Genomic DNA, 21,373 nt, shown 5'->3' with positions numbered 1-21,373 from the left:
TTAGGGTAGTTCTGGGGTGGTTCTGGGGTGTAATGGTGGGTTTGATCGGTTAGCAGCGGACAGCTGCAGAATCCAATAGCAGTTCAGTTTAAATTTAATTGGCTGCTTGTGATGCCGAAATATCCCGCCTAAGGCAGGCTACAAGCTAAGGTGGTAGTACAAAGTGCGGGCAGCTTGAAATAATCTGAGACATACAAGATACTTTAGGTACCTAGGTAGCTTGGTGCACATTTCCATATACATGTGAGGCCGATCGGAGCTTCTATTCATGCCACCTTTTTTAGAAGATTGAGTGGTACTTAGGTCCTCACACTTGCACATGGAAGGTTGTTGTGCCGATTTGCATCATGCACGCTCCTCAAAAGTTACCTACCTTAGGTATGATATCAACTCACTGAATGAGGCCAAAGTCATGCTTACATCGGCGTTTGCTCAGTTGAAACACAGCAGCAAATTACTAAGAAACTATATTGTTCTCAAAGGGTGTATCTTAAAGTCGAGAGTCATTTTTGAGATGTGAATTTTGAAGAGTATGAGCTGTTTCACTATCCTGTATTGCCTCTCAAAGCTTATTATGATTGATAAAAATAACGCCCTTATATACGGTTATAAGCAGTCTTACTATTAGGCACTTACTACCTATAAGGATCAATGATACATTTGATAGGTATTTACGATACGCTAACTTTGTATAACGATTAGGTAGGTAGGTAGCACAGCTATAAATCTATCAGTCATACAAATCCAGCTGGTTACACTGAGCTTAGAATTGTTATTTAATGGGAATTGAATGCTATAAATATAATATCCTCCTGTCATTGGGGCTCCAGATGCCATCAATGGACTACAATTCCTTCCTTACCTTTACATATTGAGGTCCAAGTTTTAGAAAATAGGTACCTAGGCTCCATGCAAACACATCAGCATGGGGGAAAGTCATATGAATAAAGTCTAAGGTTTATACGATGCTTTCACCATTAAATCGTACCCCGAGGGTGAGGCTATCATGGCCAGTCGAGATGCTAACAAATGGTTAGCCTATGTGGGTAATTTTAGGATAAAACTACTCTATAATGTGCATAATGTGATGAAGCAGTCTCTGTCCGACATGCAGGCCTTCGTCACTTCAAACAGTTCGATATTTGGCTGGTGAAAGAGATGAGGATGGCCAGCTTGGGGTTCACCGACGCTGGGACTAGGTTCAAAGTAGACGAATCTTGTGCCAAGATACAATATAATGCAGAATCCCGTCAAACATGGGAATGTACAAGATGGGCTCTGAACTTCCAGCCCTTGATCTCCGGGTATTACAGGTAGGTTATTGGTTTAGTGCTAGTAGGAGTTTGGTTCCGCTCAAAATTGGTCTTATTTTTAGGTTATTTTCTAAGGAAGGAATATAGAGCTGCCAGTAGACCTAAGATGATGCATTGATATAAAGCAAGGTTGCTTCTATAGGAGAATAAGATAATGTGTGAAGATATCCATATAGTAAGGTCATACATACCTAGGAGGTAGGTAGGTATATCTATGTAGACACTACCTCGGGACCTTAGCCTTTTTCTGGTATGCAATAAGTACCATATACATGATATCGAAGTTGGCAAGGATGTAAGGGAACGTGAACCAATCATTGTTCCCGAATAGGAAATCTTTAGAAACCATCCCCGCCAATCATCAAGCATCTAATCAAACATCTACTTCTTCAACGTTCGACTTAAGGATTATACAGAACTCTATCTCCCTAAATTCAATCCAACGGTATCTATAGTCGGAGAACAGGCTAGAGTTATGGAACCACCAAAGAGTAAGCCAAAACGCAAGAGACCGCCCCCTCAGAATCCAATCGAGGCGGCAATCAAGACATGGTGTCATACTGGCGATTTAGCTCAACCTCAGCAACGGGATCATCTCGACGAACTGATTTCTCACGCACCGAAAAGATGGACGGTATATGAGCCAATGGTGTTACTTCCAGCTGGCTCTTTCGACACGGCCGTGTGGAAAAAGCTGCTTCCGGATCTATCCAATGAGCAAGTTGATGCCTTATGGATCCGGATCCTAGCAGAAATCTCGAAGAGGACTGGAGCAGCCTGCTTGACGCATCTAGCCGTGAACGAAGGGATTCCTGCTGCTCTCCGCCACGGCACACCCGAAGAACCAGGTTGCGGGGAACACGAAATGGGGGCTGATCATGCGCCAGAAAACATATTACGTAGCCCGACCGGCCTTCGTATCTTACATGGGGATTTCGGCCCCGCCCCTGCTGAAGATACAGCCCCGGATTTTGAGCGTGGATTCTGGGCCTCAACGAGGCAGAACGGCGTGTTCCAGACGTGGGCACCCCGATGGACCATGTTCAGCCGAGGGAACATTAAGGAGAAGGCGCGTCTGCTCAACTTTCGGGACAGAAAAGACGTAGAAGAGAGACAGTCGCAAGAGGACGCCTGGGCAGTTGACTTGTACGCGGGTATTGGGTACTTTACCTTCTCGTACGCCAAGCTAGGTATGCGGGTACTGTGCTGGGAGCTGAACCCATGGAGTGTGGAGGGCTTGCGCCGTGGCGCCGTGGGAAACGGCTGGTCAGTGCGGGTTGTGAAAGATGAACATGACCTCGCATTGCCAATGAAAGAAGTAGTAAGCGGAAGTGAGCAGATCATAGTCTTCCTAGAAGATAACAGACGTGCTGCGCAAAGAATTAGAGAGCTAAGCAAGTTGGATATATCCCATGTCAACTGTGGCTTATTGCCTACCAGTGATGCCTCTTGGAAAGACGCTTGGGAGATTGCAACGCGCAATAAAGCGGAAAAAGCGTGGCTTCACCTACATGAGAACGTAGGGGTGGCCGATATTGAGAAGCGCAAGGAAGATATCGAACAGTATTTTTCGGAATTAACAACCCACGATAACAGTGGCAGTTCCGCGCGCATAGAGCATACGGAGCTTGTTAAGACCTTTGCGCCGGGAGTTTGGCACTGCGTCTTCGACCTGTACATTACAAGGTCTAGCACCATAATATAAAGCGTATTATACAAGCAAACCACTTCCAACACACGTTCCAAGTCGTAAATTCGTGTATGCGTCCCCTAACGCGACTACCCCCCTTGCTGATTATGATTCAAACTCCAATGGGTATCAATTAAGTTTTTTAGTTGTTTTTCCTGAACTTGCTTGGAATATTATCCTCTACGATGGCCATCTTGTTTAACTTCTCAAGCCTTGCCTCCTCATCTTCTAACATCTCGTGCTTCTTAAAGTGCTCGATATCCTCGGGGTGTGTCAGGTCTTCTAATTTGGTATTCTCGTCATGATACTTTTCCCAGTGATGTATTTCATACTCGTACTCGTCGTCGCCATGATGTCCAGGCCCTGTTCCTACGTCTGGAAGTGTCTTCCCGGACTCGATGAAAGCAATGAACTCGTCACGCGTCACAATTCCATTCCTATTGGTATCGAGTAGCTGTAATAGCTCGCGCTGAATCTCGTCGCGACGGGATTGTGGAACGGCCTTGTTTGATTCGTCCATCAATCCGTATGTACGCAAGATCTCCTCGGCTTCCCATTGACCATCGGCGTCGTAATCGTGTAGAACGAAGAAGGACGAGGCGTCAAAGTCGCTAATATGGTGTTCCTCTACAGTCATTGTCAGATAAGATAGAGCAATTACCTGTTATACGGGTAGTAAGTAAGTGCATCATACCAGCCATGTGCTTGGTCATCCAATTGGCGTTCTGGTCGACCATTGGCTTCTGCGAACCTCCATGGTCACCGTGGCCGAGGACTTGACTGGCGAGACCAGCCACAGCTAATATCGTAGAACGCATTTTATCACTCGTTGTGGAAATTTATTAAGAATTGTACTGATGATTAAAGGGAATAAAGGGTCGCGACGTAGGAACGAGGGAGTACGAAGAGTTAGAAAGAGGAAGATGAAGAAAAGATGAAAAAGGACAACGAGGACAACAAGACAGCAAAACAACAAGACAGGCACGGGGAAGTTGCATCCGTAGGTCTAGGTCCAAGATAGTTAAGCTAAGGTGGATTAGGTACTAAGATAAGGGAAACTTGTGACCTCTGTTAGCCTGTTCTGCTCAGTGAGATCATCGATCCCCAGCTATGACCCTGCAGTTTTTCCTGCAAGGGCCAAACCCGCTAAGATTTAGTCTATCTGCCTATCTGCCTATCTGCCTATCTGGGCCGCATTTACGGTTTAGAGCAGTACCAGGTAAGTATTTCGTACCAAATACGGGGTTAGCAGGGGTTTATTTTAGTGATCGTCTTAGCACCTGCACCTACTAGGTAAGCTATAATGTAGGTACACTTAGGTACCTCCTACTAACCTCTCGTCCAGTCTTCATCATTTTGGATTCTTCAACTTTAAAACACCGTCTAAACGCGACCGACATTCGACCTGACTACGTTTGAGCTTACCTAGGTTAGGTACCTAAGGTAAAATTATAAGCCACTACTTTTTTACTTCCTCTTATCTTGATCTCGGCATCCTAAGATCAACTTCGACATGAGCCGCACTTTAGAACCGACTCTCCTTTCTCTATTACCTACATACTCTCAAGACTTACCTCAACCTCTCCTTGAGCTCGCGTCTTCTTTGCTTGCACAGTCTCGTCATAATGCCGGCGCACTCAGGGCTGAAGAAGAAGTAGCTCGGACTTACGCATGTGCTCACATTGCTTGCGAGCGCCTAAAGATAACCCTCGATCTTCCGCCGATCCAACCAAGACCTCCTGTTCCACCTCGAATATACAAGAGACTATATACTCACCTCAACAATGTCTTACCTGCGAATGCAGTGGGGCGGTCAGGGCGGGTGCGGACGCCGAGCTCAAAACTACGCGAATTGGGGACACTAGATAGCGCTCAACGGATTCCCTCTCGAGGTACGCCTACTAAGGAAGAATCGTTAGCCAAGTTCCGGTCTCCCACCACACTCAGGGTTAATAGTACCCCTACGAAGTCTTCAAGTAAGCCGCCGCCGATCCCCGCCAAGAGAAAAGCTGGAGGAAGCATGAGCGTACTGCCGGCTTGGATTCGACCGACTATTCAGTTTATGTGTAAAGAGCTGGATGAGGAAAGCATCGGACGAATCGTCTTGGCCGGTATGCAGACAATCGTCACTCCACACGGGAAACGAACGAAGGACGAATGGGTCAACGGGCACTTAACATCGTTGCTTGCGGCCGTATATTTTCTCGTTTCGTCCCAGATATATGTTTTGGAACAAGGCAAGGATTTAGACGATCCACAATACGCACGGATGCGAAAATCTATCCTCAATGTTATGGGGCGAGCGCAGGAGAACGTTAGCGTAGTAGGTATGGATGAAGACGAGCTTTGGATCGGATGGTCGGACATAAAGTCGAGAGATGTAGATGGTGCCGTTGCCAAAGTAGTCGAGAATAACTGGCAGGAAGAAGAGTGGTTCGCGGGCATTAAACATATAATCAAGGCGAAAAATACCAGTAAGGACGGCGAAGACGTGGAAATAGACGATGGAGATGAAGGGCAAGTCAGCGGAAAGCTTCATATCCAGAGGGGCGATACTATGCTTCAGAGCAAGTGGGATATGACTGATAAAAAGCGAGAGGAATATCGCGAGTGGAAAGATGAGATGATGCGCCGAATCGAGGAGTTTGAACATTCCCAAACATCCACGATAGATATCCACGCCACCGCATGATGATGTAACGAGTAATTCCAGGAGTTGAGAACCAGGTACTTGGTAGGTAATAAAAACTTCTACACTTATGTCCTCATCCAGGTTGCCTGTCTGAATCAACCCTCGAAATATTCCAGTCAGTTCATCTGTTTAATACCATATTATAAGACGAGAGGCTGTTCAGAACTTTAAGAATCCTGGTACGAATTTGACTATTTTTACCTATATACTTTTTACTAACTATCGACAGAGCATTAGTATATTCTCACACGTCAAAACGTCAATAACCTATTCTCCCTTCCTAGTCTTGTCCCCGTGGCCCATAGTATCTCGGACGGTTCCACCAACAGCCCCTTTATCGGTGAACTGGCGCCCAACTGCACCCTCCTTCGAGAATAGACCGGCGATCTTATGTATTGTACCACTGATCGCGCCTTCGGACTAGACGTTCAATAGGTGTCAGTGAATATCCACATAGTCACTTGCTCAATAACGGACTTGCGATATGGGATTGGAAAGAAGGGCTAATGTCCACATACCGAGGACTGATGGCCGGCGGAACCTTGGCTGTCGGATGCTGAGGCTTTAGTTGCCGAGTCCGAGTCTGGCTCCGGGCCTGCGTAATTCTCCGTGGCGGGGGATTTGTCGAACTTGGAGTGTCTCTCCTGTTTTCCTAGAAGATCTCCGCTGTTTTTCAGACCCGAATCGTTACCCCTATCACCGCTGCTATGTATGTTCTGCCCAACACTTCCGGGGTCGCCACCTCCCGCAGGCTTCTTCAGCGTTTCCGGCACGTCGGGTGTGTTATCGGCGGAGGATTTCAAGGACCCGAAGATACCTCTCCGTTCCTTGTTGCTGTGGCTCTTCCCCGGCATGATGGACTCCAGCACGCTGCCGCCGCCGTCTGTCCGGACGGCGTCTCGGTAGTTCTGCTGGCCTTCACGCGATTCATCATAATCCCGGCGTCCCGGGATCATCGTCTCTTCAACGCCGCCGTGTCGCCCGTCGTGGGTGAAGTCGTCTCGTAATCCCGAGCCTTGCTGCTGCTGCTGCTTCTTGGAGTCGCCTGGCTTGAGGACGTTCTTGATGCTGCCGAGAAGGGATTTGCCCTGGTTCTGGTCCGGGACCTGTTACCTCATGGTGAATTTCGTTAGTTGTGACTACTTTCAACGAGGTACCATACTTAAAGCTTATATGAGTTGATGGATTGATGGGAAGACATACGTATCCGGCTGCCGTCCCCTTAGGGTCCGGATCGTCGGATACATCGACGTTTTGCTGTCCCGCCTTTCCTCCGTAATGAAATCCGGGGATCGGGTTCCCGCCTGTGCCACCGGTCGACATGATTGCGAATTGATAGGTATTTGTAAGTCGGATTTTGCTTATTTTTGCTGCAGCAGATCTCGAATTATTGGTCAGAGAATTCTAATAATTGAAAAACATGATACCATTTCCTACTATCTAATCTATATAGCCGCCCCCGTTGAATTTTCAATAAGGGGGGACCCCATCGTTTTCACGTCATAGTGATGCATGCAATGCTAGTTAGAGACTTCGCCATTTTAACAGAAACCGTATTGATGCGCCGGGATGATGTAAATGGATAAAAGACGATTCATGGGTTCCCATAATTGCTTGACGAGGAGAGAGCATACGTCTAATCGAGATGCCGTTATACTTAAACATCGTACATCAAACTCTTTCGTTTAATCTTTTGATATTCTACGCCTCTTGGAAACGTATCAAGATTTTAAGCCTGCTTGGTACCCTTTAGGAGCACAAGCAGGAAAGGCCAATAGCAAAGCCTCACTCAGTTCCTCCATATCGACATCTACAAGAAGCCATGGTGCCCATCGTCAAAGTCTAGCAAATAATTCCTTCTTCGTCCAATCCTAGCGCAACATCTTCACCCCTGAGTGTCACACAACCATGGACGAGAACGGACAGATACCTAACTTCTACTTCGGCGCCAACGCCCTCGTCAGCCCTCCTGGCAATAATGTTGCCATTGGCTCGGTTTCTTACGATCATGACAGCGTCATGCGGGATATCCAGCCAATTACCAACCATTCTCCACTTGCGCTGTCAAGTGTAGAAAGGTAAGGTTTTTTTTTGCTGCTGATATATTGCTTGGCGGTGTTGCATGGCGGATGTGTAGTATTTCACTTTGCATCGAGTGTCACGACATATTCTCGAACACGACACAGCTTAACAAGCACGCCAAAGATTCTTCTCACAAATCACACGGCTACATCTGTGGAGCTCAATTCAGCCGACTGGACGCCCTCAAAAGACACGTTAACGCTAAGCTCAGGAACACCGCCTCGTATCCCTGCGAATACTGCAAGCGTCACCAGGGGGCCAATGGCTTTCACCGTCTCGACCACCTGGTCCAGCACTTGAAAGGGTTCCACAAATTTGATGTTGAGGATAAGCTACCGAAGAAGAGGACGGGCGGTCTCTCTATCACTGCTTCTTCTTCAGCTGCCTTTATTCCCGGGGGCGCAACCTTGACTGGCGCTGGAAACAGTAGCCTCGTTTCGATGCCTCAGGTCCCCCCTTTTCCCTGCACCGTCACCGGCTGCATCAAAGGGGGTGCAAACGGCTATGTTCGTGAGGTAGACCTGCTCGAGCACCAGAGCATGATGCATTCGTTTATGGTCCAGGGCGACATGCAGTTCCATCAGCAAGATGGTTTCTTCCAGTTCCAATTCTGATGCCGGGTACCAAGGCAATGGTTCTGCCTTCGGGGATATATTTGGACTTCTGAGATGCCACCTCTGGGGACTGGTTACAATAAACATACACATGCTTTCTGAGAAGTTATGAAGAGGATGGATTAGATAGGTAGCGATAGCAACACGACACTCTTTTTACCTGATAGTAACCCAAATATGACTTCATGGTATAAGGTAAATATGCTACTTGGACAACGTGCTAAATCTTAGTCTTATGGACCTATAACCAGCAATGATGGCGTGTAGTGTCAAAATGATAGGAATGTTAGGATGCTCCTCCCTCTATTGATAGAGAAACTGGTAAGACGTGAATGCGAACGGGATCTAAAAGGTAGAAGGAAATAGGGGGAAAGGGGTAAAATTCGGCTTCCATTTTACTAGCATCCTATTTTGATTATCGTCTCTACGAGACATTCCCTTTTTTAATACCTAGGTAGGTATATAGTATAAGTACCTAAATTCACCGGCAATACGGGACTATTATACAAAACCGACAACTTTCGAGGAGACAATTCATGTAAGTTGCTCATGATATACCGTTTCATAGCTCTCTACCTTTCAACAATACCAATTCTCAATAGAGCGTGCGCACGAGGTAACGGGAGTAACACAGAAATAACATTACAAATCCATTTCTACTTTCCTAGTTTATAATAGAACGAATTGCATCACGCATGGCTCTAGGCCAACCCATATGCCACCGCCAAACGCCGAGAGAACTGTATGAGCACCACCATTAAAGGTTCCGCATGGAACGGCTATCTTGTATTCTGAAAGTCCAAAACCATTCATATCGCACTCCTCGCCGCACTCAGACGGCGCTGTAGCCTCCCCGACTCCCGCTCCCTTGCACCGTGTTGAGCACCCTCCTAGTCCAGTCCTTCAGCAGGTACGGAATGTCGCGGATGGTGTCGCCGTGCGGGATGAGATCCCAACCTCGAGCCCCGTAGCGGTTGTAGTTGAGCCACGAACCGAAGATGAGATACGCCGCAGTTCCAAGGAATACGCTGGGTTTTATAATTAGTACGCTAGGAAAGGAACAACATCCAGGGTTGTGGAAAAGAAGGAATATGCACTTACATGATAACCAACCACGTAAAGAAACCCCAGTGCGAACTTGGCTCCTCTTCCGAGCCGTCGTTGTCCCTATTTTCGCAGGCATATTTAGATGACCAGGTCAACCGTAGGACGTCGATATTTCCATCCTGGGTCAGCGGTTCGTAACTAATAAATTTCAAACTCGGGTCGTTCTCAATGCCTATTTGGACTTCTTTAGGCGGCTCATTATCGCCGTCTCCGCCTCCGTCTCCGTTGCCATCGCCATCCCCACCATTTCCGTCACCGTCCTCAGCTCGAAATAGGAGAGGGTTCAACCGAGCCATAGCGGGTTCGGGGTTGGGGTTAGGCTCATATTTATCGTCGGCGGGATCGTATTCGCCTTCGGTTCCGTTTCGATCTTTGTCGCAGAGAAATTCTATGATAGCTCTCTGGTCTCGCCTCACGCCGCTATCCGTTCTGTCAAAACCGCCCTTCATCACCAGGAGCACGCCCTCTTTCTTCGAGTCCGAATTAGAGTCCGAGGTCTTGAGTCGTGTAACTTCGTGATCTAAGTCGCCTCCGCCAAAGTTTCGCAGATCACCGGCGATGGGGATGGCTTTATCGACATGGTCGTCTACGCGTTTGATGGCGCATACTAGAACGTAGGATAGAGGTTAATAGATGTGGCGGTTGGCTCGGATTATATGGGAAAAAACGATTGCTAGAAGCATACCTCGAGTTCCGTTAGGACATTCTTCGCCCTTCTTCGCACCTTTCTTCTTGCCCAACGATCGACAAATATCTACGGTATATGTCATGTTATGGACTTTCCCGTCCAAGATGCGACTCGTGACGATGGAGTGAGGGCCACCAAGAGGCTTGAGGTTGAATTTTTGCTTATCAGCAACGATCGTTCCGCAGTCGAGCATGGAGGCTGCCGGTAGAGGAGCTAGTGCTAAGGATAGAAGCAATACGGCATCTGCCGCATACATTGTTGGGATTTTCATGTTGTAGAAAGGGATCCGGCTGATGCGATCGGGTCCGTCGGTTACCGCAGATACGTATCAATGAAGAGATGATTAGGAAGGAGTTAAAGGTTCGATTTTGAGGTCTTTAGGCGGGTTGAATCAACTTGCGCGTGCAACCGTGACGGCGTAACGATGTGACAAAACGATAAAAATAAAAATAAAGAAAAAGGCACGAAGGGAAAAGTTGTGACTAATGATAAAATGTAAGAAGGTAGCATTAATCAAAAGTTAGATGGCTAAGCCTTATTCGCGATATAAATCTGACATGTCCAGATCGCTTTCGATGCACCGATGGTATGAGCTAAAGTGAAGTAGCGTCCACTTTTGGCTTGGAGAGCGGTACTTGAAGCTTGTTTGGGTTTGGGTTTGGCCTTTGCGGCTCGTCGTCATCGACGTACATAATAGGCGTACAGGCGTAACAGGGGTTTACAGCCTATTAGGTACAGGTACCTCCTCTTACCAAAGGTACCTAGGTACTGATGCTTACGTAAGTGGATATGTACCTAGCCTAAGCCTTAAGTATCTAGGTACCTACATTAGGTAATGCTAGGTACATCTCCAGATGCATCCCCTTCACGTGATACCCCTTCTTTCAAACCCTCCATCAGAATTATATTATAGCATGCTTACATCGTATGACTGTACCACTCATGGATCAGATAGACTGCAATCGCACTTATACCATTATCATATGAATTCATTTTGGCTTAACAATATACCTGAGACTAACTACCTCATATACTACAACAGTTGAAAGCCCGAGTTCAATACTTCAGAAGGGCGCATCGGCCGATACCAAGACAAAAATCGATTCCTACCCATCTAAAGGACCCCTTCCATCCAACATGTTGTGTTATTTGTGATCCCGTAGCAAACTAGCGAAATGGGTATAATGGGGAAAAAAAAACCTGACCCGCCTAGTCCGAACGGACACTCCAATAATGCTATGATTTCGACAATCACCTGCGCCCCCATTGCCGAGAAACGCCATATAATCCGCACAGGAGGGAAAAAAAAAAAGAAAAAAACACTCCATCCGACGCCCAACCAACCTGAGCCCCTCTGATTGTACAATTCCAATATGAACGTGGGAGTAGCCTTTTCGTTTCTCCACGTATCTCGGCCACAATCCCTTACTGCATCATCCCATTCATCCCATTCATACCGTTTGGCATACCGCCTTGCATACCGCCTTGCATTCCATTTTGCATGCTTTGAGCCATCTGCTGCCGCCGTTGCATAATATCACGCTGTAAACTTTCTTGTGCTTTCCTCAAGCAGTTTTGCTTAAATTGTTCGTGAAGATCAGCCGGTATATTCTGTGCGCCGCCAAATCTCTCAGCGAACTGCGCGATATTACCACGATAAAGATGTTGCTGTCTCTGCCGTATTTGCATGGCTAATGCGTTTTGCTGGCCCCCCGGATGTTGACCTTGCTGCTGCATGTGCATCTGTTGCATAGTAGCCATCTGTGCTGGAGTCATCCCGTTACTAGCGTTTATGAAATTCTGGTTGCCCATTTGTTGGTTTGGCAACTGGCCTTGCATCTGCTGATGTTGTTGTTGCTGCTGCTGCATGCTGTTGATCTGCTGCTGGTACCTTTGAGCGAGCTGGGCCTGCTGCACATGTTGAGCAGCGTTCAGCATATTGGGATTTTGCATGTTCATGGCCATCATCTGCTGGCGCATGAGCTGATTTTGTAACATCTGGTTATGCATTTGAGGGTTCTGTCCGTTAATCATTCCATTCTGCAGCGTCCCTTGCTGATAAGCAATCCGTTGGCGCTGCTGCTGCGCTATCTGGGCCGCCATTAATTGATTGGGAATATTCTGATTCATGTTTTGATTTCCCATATGCATTTGATTCATGTGTGAGCTTTGGGCCACCATGTTCGGGGGTGGGCTTGCTTGACTCAACCGGGGTGTAGGCATCGGTCGATTGATCGGAGTACCGTGAGACATTTGCGGTGTTGCGCTCGGCATGCGAGGCGTGTTCGACGGATGACTCTGCTGGCTACCTCTTGCTGACATGCTAACAGCCATTGGTACAGACATTGGCCCATGGCTCTGCACGACAGAAGACGGCCTTTGAGGGCTTGCGCCCATGCCAGAGTTGGTTTGCTGCATCGGCGCGTTTCCTACCATAGGGCTTGACAAGTTCTGCGGCGTGTTATGCCGAACAACTGGAGAGGAAACAGGTGCCTGAGAAACTTGCTGGGGGAACCTGTGCGCAGCTTGGGCAGACATGACATTATTGGGAAGTCCACTTTGTACAGGGTGCCCATGTGAGGATTGAGGCATTTGAGACATTTGAGGGTTAGGTGGGGATTGTGCAGCCTGAGCCTGAGCCTGAGCCTGAGCCTGAGCCTGAGCTTGAGCCTGAGCCTGAGCCTGAGCCTGAGCCTGAGCCTGGGCTTGGGCTTGGGCTTGCTGCTGGGCTTGAGCCTGGGCTTGCTGCTGGGCTATAGCTCGACGCTGGGCTTCTTGTTGTTGCTGCTGCCGTATTTGCGCGAGCCGCTGAGCTTCTTCGTGGCGTAATTTATCTTGTTCTGCTTGCTGCCGTTTTAGTAAAGCAGCATGCTCCTGCTTTTGGATTTGAAGCTTGCGTTCGTTCTCCGCCTGTTGAATCTTTTCCTGTTCTTTCTTAGCCTCATGCGCACTCTTAATATCGGCAAGAACCTTAAATCTTTCGAAACGAGGCTCAAAAGTAGCCGCGCCGGATTGTCCATCACCATCGGCGCCATCTGCACCAGTCTGAGCACCACCTGTATTAGCGGAGCGGCGCTCGTCATATGTAAGCATGTATTTTTCTTGCTCCGCGGCCAATGCTTCATCAGCGGCCCTTTCAGCGACCGTGCGCTTCCGAGCCTTTGGCTGAGGAGGCGAATCAGAGTGTCTCGGATCAGCCATGCTCTTAAGCAAGAACGCAACAGCATCTTCTTTATTCTTGGGTACATCTAAGTGTAAAGGAGCTGAGGTTGCCAGTAATATCTGGGCTTCTGCAGCGTATATATTACTTCCGTCTAGTTCCATCTTTTCTCGTTTGACTCTCTTAGCCGGCGGTGCCATGCTCGCCGCGGTTGGGGTTGGAGGCACAGCGGATATTGGAGTAGGAGGCAAGCCGTTGGGATCACTGCCGGCCTTCGCATCTCCAGATCCACGTGGCGTACAAGCCTTGATCATTAAGTCCATGTGTAAACTTTGTGGGGTTGGGTGGAGGACGACTGTAAAGATCTTTACTTCGGCTTGGGCCTTGCCTTTCTGGCCATCAGTAGGAGCTGGTGGAGCTGGCATGTTCTCTCTATCACTGGAGTCGTCATGCGCGGGGTTCGCGTCAGCCTCTTGGAGTCCATTCTCGGCGCTCTCCTTAGGGAATGGAACATAGGGAGAAGGTGTGATATATGGGTTATAGTTATGAATCGAGGACGGCTTCTCCGACGTAGTTTTAGAAGCTGGGCGCGCAATGTCCTTGACCTGGGCGGCAGTCTTATGATCGTGGACTTGTACAATTAGGCAACCCTCGTAGAAAGGAACACCAGCTTCATTAAGATCTTGCAGAATGTCGTGAGGTACTGTTCGGTTTCTAACGTGATCTAGAAAGGCTCTCATTGGAGACTTGTACGGGAAAACGCTATCTTGCATATCAAATCGAAAATGCGCAGGGTGTAAATGTATGATAAGCGACGGAGGTTGTCCGGAATATTTCTTTAGAATATAGGAGTCCGTAACAACTACACAGAAGTTAGCAGAGTATGCTATGGTATTATATGCAGCTATAGATGAAGTAGGAAGATGCGCACCGTCCGGGCGTGGTTCGAACAACTTATGTAAGGATACATCAGGAGCAAAGGTACCCGATCTTAGAGAGGTATTATTTTTCTGATTACGTGCCGTAATTTGATTAGATGTGTCGCGTCTCGAACGGGCTACTCCAGGTCGATGGGTAGTCCCATTAGTACCGTTCATAGTGGTCGAATTCGATGCCTGTTGCTGTTTGGCGATGGCAGGCGGAGGGCGCTTAGAGGTCATATTTGGAGATGGAGAGGATTGTGATGAAGAAACGCCATTCGTCTGGATGCCGGGTGGACGTTTAATCTTAGGAGTCGGTTGCGGAGGGGGGGCGGCGAGGACCGGAGGCATGATGGTGGGGATGTAGAACCCTGCGCACTCCGAAGCGGCTATATAGCGCCCGATCAGTAGCGGCTAGGGACTAAGAATCGGATTGAGTTGTCTTCTTCTATGGACATTGATTGCGACGTGATTTCGACGTTGTTGGTTTCCTTGATGATTTTTGGATGCGCGCGCGACGGAGTTCCAAATTTGACAAAATGCCGATCGTCCCACCAAATTTTGAATTACATTGAATGATAGATGCTTCAATAAAATGCGATGACGATGGATGATACGACGCATCCAGGAAAAGAGTTTCGATAATAGAAGGACAAGATTGTGGTTGAATGCTTTGTGAGGGTTGAAACGTACGTTACGTGTTGGTGAAGGAAAAGAAGTTGGAACTTCGACTCTACCTTTAAATCGCTAAGTTGAATTGAGCCTCATCAGCCGCATTGAAGGTTTAACCTCCAGTCATTTTGGAAGCCAAGGGTGGCCACAGAATAAGCCACATTTAGGGAGTACCTAGGTACATACCTACCTTACCTAAGGCATTGAACCAGGTTGGATGTACCGTACGGTCCGTACCTACCTACCTTAGGTACCTAGGTACATTACCTATATTGCAAGGACTTGGGTAGTACCGTGCTACCTACCTAACCTCCTAAGGAGGTACCTAAATAAGTCATGAGGTTAGGTAGGTTACCTACTACCTAGGTAGGTATACATAATACGATAGCATCCTCATAACACGCCTTCAAGTCTAGCAGCTCCCTCAAAATACATCCCTAATTTATTACTCCTACCAAAGCACAACTAACCCAAGGATATAGAAGGGGGTAAAATCATACATCTACCGTGGCATAACCCAGAGTCAATATTCCGTCCAAATATTCGTCAAGAAAAATCACCAGTTCATACATGCTATTCTCATCACCATTCGTAGAAGTGACCCTATCAAAATCTCACTCCTTACCTTGCACCCGACGCGCCCAATCGTCGCCAACTCTTAGGCTGTCCACCACCACAACCCCCCTTCCTCGTCCTACTCGTTCCTCCCGCTGCCACCACGGGTCGTCCTTCTTATCTTTCTCCGGCTTTTCGGCCTCCGAGTCACTATCCGCAAGTCCACCATGGCCACCATCGGCTCCAACAACAAGAATAACGTCGTACTTGAGCCAGGTCTGCAGTTGAGTAATTACGACCCCATTATCTCCGGCCAGAGATTCTTGCAGATAGATGACCTCGGGTTGCAGGTGACGAAGAATATGGATGTGACCGTTAGGAGAAGTGAACGGTAGAATCATCGCCTCCTTTTCCACCAAGGTTGAAGCCTGCGAATACATCAAATTAAAGGGCGTACTGGTCGTACCGGAGCTTAAACTGGATCACAAGGTCAGCACATACAAGGCAAGTACTTAATGTGATGTGAAGCTACGCACGTTGGGCTTTTAGCCTCATCTCCTGGGGTTTGGCTCTGTTCGTTCGCAATATTCGAAAATGACGAACTCAGAGAAGCGGGAGGATGATTGCCGGACGACGCTTCAAGGGCGGAATCCTTGAGGCCGGGTGCGTATATCAAGACGAACAGCTTAATCTTAGAGAAGTCAACGTTCCGAGGTATATGAGAAAGAATGGACTGTAGTCAAGTTAGCAGGTGAGTATGCAGTTATTAGGACAAGGTTGCATCATACAGCATGCTCGTGGAAGCCATCCGCATCAAGATCATCTATATTCGTGTCCGCCGATACCACGATTGCGACCGTCTTCCGTCGTTTAGTAGAGTCCCTGGTCTGCGGTGGGGCGGGCTTTTCTTTTTGGGCCTCGGCTTCTTCCGACCAAGTTTCATGGTCGGCATATGCGTTTTTGTCATCCTCACGTATAGCAGCTAATGCACTACCAACGGCGGCACCAACCCCCGCAACTCCCGCTGCCACTGTCCTACTTGCGCTGGAGAAGAATTGCTGGGGGCTTGGGGTACGTCGCGAGCCCCATCCGGTAGAGACGCCACTAGCCTCCGGGTGTATTTCTCCCACTCCGTAGCTTATGTCGTCGGGCCGGATAGCAGGACGCGAGTCTCTTCCGGTCGCGCCGTATGGGGGATTCTCGCCGTAGTCGGCATTTTCGTAGTCAAGATCGACCGGCTCAGCGTCGCTCTCCTCGTCTTCGCGTTCGTTACTCCGTTGGCTCCATGCCCAAGCGGCGACACCGACAGTCGCGACGGTAAGGGTAACGACGATAGGAACCCAATGGCCCCAGAGACCCCTTCGACGGGAGGAATCGTACGACGACGACATTTATTCAAATAGGATCATCGCAAGGTCGTGGACTGCATACCATGCGCTGAGCGGTGGAGTAAGCAATATACTACGACTCGAGAGATAGAGCCGCGATTCGACAAGTTTTTAAAAGTTTGCTGCAATTACGTCGATTTAGGTACCTTAGGTATAAATCACATATAGGTAAGGCCGAATACGTTAGGTACCTAAGGAAGCTTTAACAATAGATGATTCAATGTTTGAATGGAAATGGGGAAAAGGTTTAAGGTTGAAAGTGCTACGGATTACTTGGTACAATACGTACAGCCCTCGAAAAATGGCGGGCTGGGAAAGCCAGTAAACACATTAACACACCTAACCTAATAGGAATGAGCAGAGGAGAGAACAGGGGTTTTGAGGGGGGCTACGTGTAAGAACGCCTTCTGTAGCAGCTAAAAGCGGTGGCAATGGCCTTGGGTACCTTACTGTACAATAGGTACCTACCCTCTGATAGGAGTAGATAGGTAACCGCAACCTCCAGATTTTAATTGGTGGTACATAACAATCTTGCTTGACCTTAGGTACTAAATGTAGCGTGTAGCTTATGGTTTACAATATGCTATCTAAGTAATTATCTTAGGTTAAGTATGTATGTTGTCAACTTTGCAACATTGATGAGTTGCAGTATCTTTGAGCAAAACTGCCCGATTACGACGTGGACCGAGGTGGCTGGTCGTAGCTTTTTTTTTCTCCTTTCTCAGCTCCTGAGCTGCTGAATCCCCCTGTAAGAGTTGATTGGTAGATCGGGATACGGCTAAGCTAACTGTTTTGATTGGTTGGAAGGGAAACGCTTCACCTGGAGCTGACCGAACTACTACTATGTAAACTTGGGGAGAGTGGGTCCAGGTGTTATCGATAAGATACGTAGATAAATGTCGCATGCAGATAAGAGCTATCGCTCTAACGCTCTAACGTTACCTTATGTTACCTGGATAGGCATTTTCAATAATTGAAATCGTTATTTTCATATCGCAAAGTGACTCAAACTTATTGATGAGCAGCACATAAATTTTCATCATTCTTTCTCACAGTCAGTCTATCTCCATTTTCATTGGGTCTACCGAGTAAGATAACTCTCCTATAAAGGATAAAATGATTTCAAAATTACTCATACTAACAATTTTCTAGACTACCACATCTCATCAACCCCTCCATCAGGCCTCGGTCTCGGCTGGGCCTACTCGAAATGCCCCACGCCGTATCGATGCCTGCCACGGGCCTTCAGGCCCTCATCCTATGCGGCCCGGGGTCCTCATTCCCTACCTTCACATCAAATCCGGATGAAAATCCTAAAGCCTTATTACCTATTGCCAACCGGCCGATGGTCTGGTACCCCATTGATTTTTGCTATCGCACGGGGATCACAAGTAAGCATATTCATGTCACGCATAGTTCATCGAAGATGCGAAGCAGTATAAGTCCATGATACTTGGATTTATATTTTGAGCCCCGGCTGTATCCTGTATCTAGAAACCGTACTAACATCAGTCAGGCATTACTCTGGTTTGCCCTCCTTCTGCTGCTGACGCTATTACCACGGCGCTGAACACAAACCCTTTCCTCACAGCCTTACCTCACCCGCGCCCGGATCTTGTGGCACCCAACGGGCTTGACCAGAACACAGGAACCGCAGAGATCCTAAGACTTCCTGAGATCCGAGAGCTTATCACATCTGACTTTGTCGTATTGCCATGTGATCTAGTATGTGAGTTAGGCGGCGATAAGCTTTTGCAAGCATGGATGGTCAAAGCAGCGAGTCTTCCTGATCTTCTTAGTGATGGTGAGCCTCCGAACTGTAATGGCGGTTTAGGGGTATGGTACGAGACGAAAACGATCAACCCCATCAAGGGCGAGGAAACCGATTTTATCGTAACTGCGCCATTAGCCACGCCTACCGTACCCACGCCAAAGGACTCGCTGCTACCTCACCTGTCCTATTTAACCTACGCTATGCCAAAGGATTCCCTCAACGACCTTGTGGACGAGAAAAAGAACTTCCCGATCCGCCATGGATTATTGCGCAGCCATCCTAAACTCAGAATGCTGACAACCCACCGGGACGCACACATTTACATTCTACCAAAGTGGATTCTGAACTTCATCGAAGAAAACGAGCGTTTGGAAACACTTGGAGAAGACGTCATTGGTTGGTGGGCGAAAACAAATTGGGAGACGGGGCTGTTCCGCAAACTAGGGATGAAAAAAGTCATTGGGGGCTACACCGAGGAGTCGGGCATAGATAGGTCACCACGTGGAAACGAATCTGCGGCAGATGCCAGCCTTATCGAGTCCCCATGGAGAGCACGCGAATCGTACGAGACATCTCCCCCTGCAGACTTCCGGGGCAGACAACATGACGGACTATTAGCTAAGCCGAAGGAGGCTGCCGTCCCGCCGATTCTAGCCTACATCCATCCTGCTCGTGCGGATGCTCCACTGCTCCGTCGGGTAGACACAGCCCAGCTTCTCCTCGCCATATCACTGCAGCTGGCAAAGCTTCCTTCCGTGGAGGAAACCGGCCCTGAGGTGGCATCGGCATTTGCTCATGCGAGAAAGGTTGCCTATCCCGAAGGTGTTAAACCTCGGACAACCATAACTAGACAGGACTGCTTAATTGCCGATAATGTAATGGTGGAAGAAAAGACGTCCATCAAGGAGAGCGTCATTGGAGCAAACTGTCAGATTAAGGAAGGTGCCAAGTTGTTTCAGTGTCTGCTCATGGACGGTGTGGTGGTAGGCAAAGGCTGTAAATTGACTCGCTGCATTCTAGGCAAGAGAAGCGAGGTCGGGGAGGGTTCAACGCTTACGGACTGTGAAGTGCAGGAGAACCTGTTGGTGGAGCCTAGAAGTAAGTTGTTCGAACCCTTCTTATCCTGGTTTTCCACCCTCTGTCCGCTAACCAGGCGGTGTGATATTATCAACTAACATCATCACAGCTGAGGATAAGGACAGCAAACTCATGAGCTCCTCCGGGCTAGAAGCTAGCGAGCAGGAGATGCAGGAGGCATTGGACGGCATTGAGGAAAGTGACCAGGATAGCACCGTGTTGGGATAAACAAATTAAGAAATTACCGCGACCCAGGCTACCGGTAGCCAATGCGGTGGGGAATGCAATGTGCAGCAATGTCCCACACAGATTCTAACTTACCACTACCCCATCTGGCCATTCATGGTCAGCTTATAACCGCCCTGTTTGCTATAAGAGGATGGCATCACAGCAGTATCTGAGATGAAAGCTGTGGCGAGGCTTTAGATATGTTCGCTAGCCTCGATATGTTGGTGTATCTACCGAGAAAATGCAGGAGGGTTTCCTTTAGAAGGAGATATTATAGACTTGTCACATGTTGGAGCTTGTTGGGACTAGTTTTATCTAGGTTGGCATGGGCGGTCGTTTAAAAAAAAAACACCCAACTGGGTGTTCACATGCAATGTCAAAATTTGAGTGGTCATATATCCAGGTTTACCTATGCCCCTTTTTCTCGACCCCAAACCCACTGCAGCGATCATACCCTAGCACCCCTACGACCCCTACGAGAACCTCTAAACATCTCTAGGCCTCAATAAAAATAGAGAATTCTCACATCTCACTCGGAATACTCCAATATAGGAGCCACTGTGGGATATCCAAAGTTGCCGCCCAAGGTTGCTCATTCTTCGGATTTGGGTAACCTAACGGCCACGTGAGGGGTTATTCTGCCATCGATGCTGCACTGCTGTTGGTGGATTGCCGATCGAGATGCAGTCTATTCCAAGACGGTGTGCTACTATGCTTCTAGGAACATGAATATTGCATTAATACCTACCGTCGGCAGATATGTTGTGCAACGTCGTATCAAGCGTGGGCAGTGTTGAATGAATAAGCCTTGGGCTCTATTTCACAATATTCCCTAAAAGTACCTAGATGGTCTATATGGCTGTTCATTCAATCCGTGCCTAACCGGGATTTGCTGACAGGACAGATAAGGGGTATACTAGGGTACCTACATGATGTATATATGGTACTTGTACAGATATCCGGGTCTACATATCATCTCTGGAGTTCGTTGCCAGTACGTTATCTCGGAATCTAATAAGATCTTGCTTTTACCATTGTGGAACGAGGCACTACATATGGCCCCCACGTGCTCAGACTATGAGGCGGTTCGCCGACGACATCTATTAACAATGATGATTAATAGGGTCCAACAGCGCTTAGACTCACTAGGGCCTAAGACTCACAAGTCAATTACCAGGCGGACAGGTGATGCCACGAGATTTACCATGCAGGTATTCTGCCGTAGCTTTGGTAGCAAACATACTACCTAGTTCATGTTTGGGGAAAATCATAAGTACATCATTCCTACTATGGCATCGACTAACGTTTATTCAGCCGGTACGGTATCGCTAGGCTCTTAACAGGAAAGAAAGAGAAAAAAGAAAAAAGAAAAGGCCGCTTGCCGATCACAGCAAAAGGTATGCGTTCAATCTG

General features: G+C 47.9%; 9 protein-coding genes across 9 annotated transcripts; 4 read left to right on the top strand and 5 right to left on the bottom strand.

Annotated features, from left to right (window-relative positions):
- Positions 1 to 1,959: 1,959 nt before the first annotated feature.
- On the top strand, positions 1,960 to 3,018 carry F4812DRAFT_449328 (S-adenosyl-L-methionine-dependent methyltransferase; the record flags this gene model as incomplete). Its single annotated transcript, XM_047935962.1, has 1 exon — positions 1,960 to 3,018. One exon carries the CDS (start codon positions 1,960 to 1,962, stop codon positions 3,016 to 3,018), a length of 1,059 nt encoding a protein of 352 aa, XP_047793350.1.
- Positions 3,019 to 3,081: 63 nt separating this feature from the next.
- On the bottom strand, positions 3,082 to 4,072 carry F4812DRAFT_164251 (uncharacterized protein). The gene is made up of 2 exons (XM_047929850.1): positions 3,698 to 4,072; positions 3,082 to 3,630 (listed from the first exon to the last, which is right to left on the bottom strand). Exons 1-2 carry the CDS (start codon positions 3,819 to 3,821, stop codon positions 3,146 to 3,148), a joined length of 609 nt encoding a protein of 202 aa, XP_047793349.1. The 5' UTR covers positions 3,822 to 4,072; the 3' UTR covers positions 3,082 to 3,145.
- A 249-nt stretch (positions 4,073 to 4,321) lies between these two features.
- F4812DRAFT_164214 (uncharacterized protein) lies at positions 4,322 to 5,972 on the top strand. The gene is made up of 2 exons (XM_047929847.1): positions 4,322 to 5,874; positions 5,925 to 5,972. The coding sequence occupies exon 1, from the start codon at positions 4,517 to 4,519 to the stop codon at positions 5,693 to 5,695; it is 1,179 nt and encodes a 392-aa protein (XP_047793348.1). The 5' UTR covers positions 4,322 to 4,516; the 3' UTR covers positions 5,696 to 5,874; positions 5,925 to 5,972.
- On the bottom strand, positions 5,925 to 7,421 carry F4812DRAFT_164244 (uncharacterized protein). The gene is made up of 3 exons (XM_047929849.1): positions 6,899 to 7,421; positions 6,214 to 6,801; positions 5,925 to 6,115 (listed from the first exon to the last, which is right to left on the bottom strand). The coding sequence occupies exons 1-3, from the start codon at positions 7,016 to 7,018 to the stop codon at positions 5,963 to 5,965; spliced, it is 861 nt and encodes a 286-aa protein (XP_047793347.1). The 5' UTR covers positions 7,019 to 7,421; the 3' UTR covers positions 5,925 to 5,962.
- F4812DRAFT_164239 (uncharacterized protein) lies at positions 7,422 to 8,541 on the top strand. The gene has a single exon (XM_047929848.1). The coding sequence runs from the start codon at positions 7,825 to 7,827 to the stop codon at positions 8,389 to 8,391; it is 567 nt and encodes a 188-aa protein (XP_047793346.1). The 5' UTR covers positions 7,422 to 7,824; the 3' UTR covers positions 8,392 to 8,541.
- Positions 8,542 to 8,850: 309 nt separating this feature from the next.
- Positions 8,851 to 10,908, bottom strand: F4812DRAFT_412529 (autophagy-related protein 27). Its single transcript, XM_047932712.1, has 3 exons — positions 10,184 to 10,908; positions 9,493 to 10,105; positions 8,851 to 9,419 (listed from the first exon to the last, which is right to left on the bottom strand). The coding sequence occupies exons 1-3, from the start codon at positions 10,455 to 10,457 to the stop codon at positions 9,224 to 9,226; spliced, it is 1,083 nt and encodes a 360-aa protein (XP_047793345.1). The 5' UTR covers positions 10,458 to 10,908; the 3' UTR covers positions 8,851 to 9,223.
- A 240-nt stretch (positions 10,909 to 11,148) lies between these two features.
- Positions 11,149 to 14,735, bottom strand: F4812DRAFT_164185 (Spt20 family-domain-containing protein). Its single transcript, XM_047929846.1, has 2 exons — positions 14,278 to 14,735; positions 11,149 to 14,208 (listed from the first exon to the last, which is right to left on the bottom strand). Exons 1-2 carry the CDS (start codon positions 14,615 to 14,617, stop codon positions 11,612 to 11,614), a joined length of 2,937 nt encoding a protein of 978 aa, XP_047793344.1. The 5' UTR covers positions 14,618 to 14,735; the 3' UTR covers positions 11,149 to 11,611.
- Positions 14,736 to 15,150: 415 nt separating this feature from the next.
- Positions 15,151 to 17,440, bottom strand: F4812DRAFT_412523 (uncharacterized protein). The gene is made up of 3 exons (XM_047932711.1): positions 16,282 to 17,440; positions 16,030 to 16,226; positions 15,151 to 15,970 (listed from the first exon to the last, which is right to left on the bottom strand). Exons 1-3 carry the CDS (start codon positions 16,882 to 16,884, stop codon positions 15,553 to 15,555), a joined length of 1,218 nt encoding a protein of 405 aa, XP_047793343.1. The 5' UTR covers positions 16,885 to 17,440; the 3' UTR covers positions 15,151 to 15,552.
- Positions 17,441 to 18,109: 669 nt separating this feature from the next.
- Positions 18,110 to 19,960, top strand: F4812DRAFT_449326 (nucleotide-diphospho-sugar transferase; the record flags this gene model as incomplete). The annotated part of the gene is made up of 3 exons (XM_047935961.1): positions 18,110 to 18,272; positions 18,398 to 19,753; positions 19,842 to 19,960. 3 exons carry the CDS (start codon positions 18,110 to 18,112, stop codon positions 19,958 to 19,960), a joined length of 1,638 nt encoding a protein of 545 aa, XP_047793342.1.
- Positions 19,961 to 21,373: the final 1,413 nt, after the last annotated feature.

This window comes from Daldinia caldariorum (genome assembly GCF_022478825.1).
Source record: "Daldinia caldariorum strain CBS 122874 unplaced genomic scaffold F4812scaffold_2, whole genome shotgun sequence".
NCBI classification, from domain to species: domain Eukaryota; kingdom Fungi; phylum Ascomycota; class Sordariomycetes; order Xylariales; family Hypoxylaceae; genus Daldinia; species Daldinia caldariorum.
Note: the sequence above shows the minus strand (reverse complement) of the source record. Positions and strands in the feature narration are given on the sequence as shown.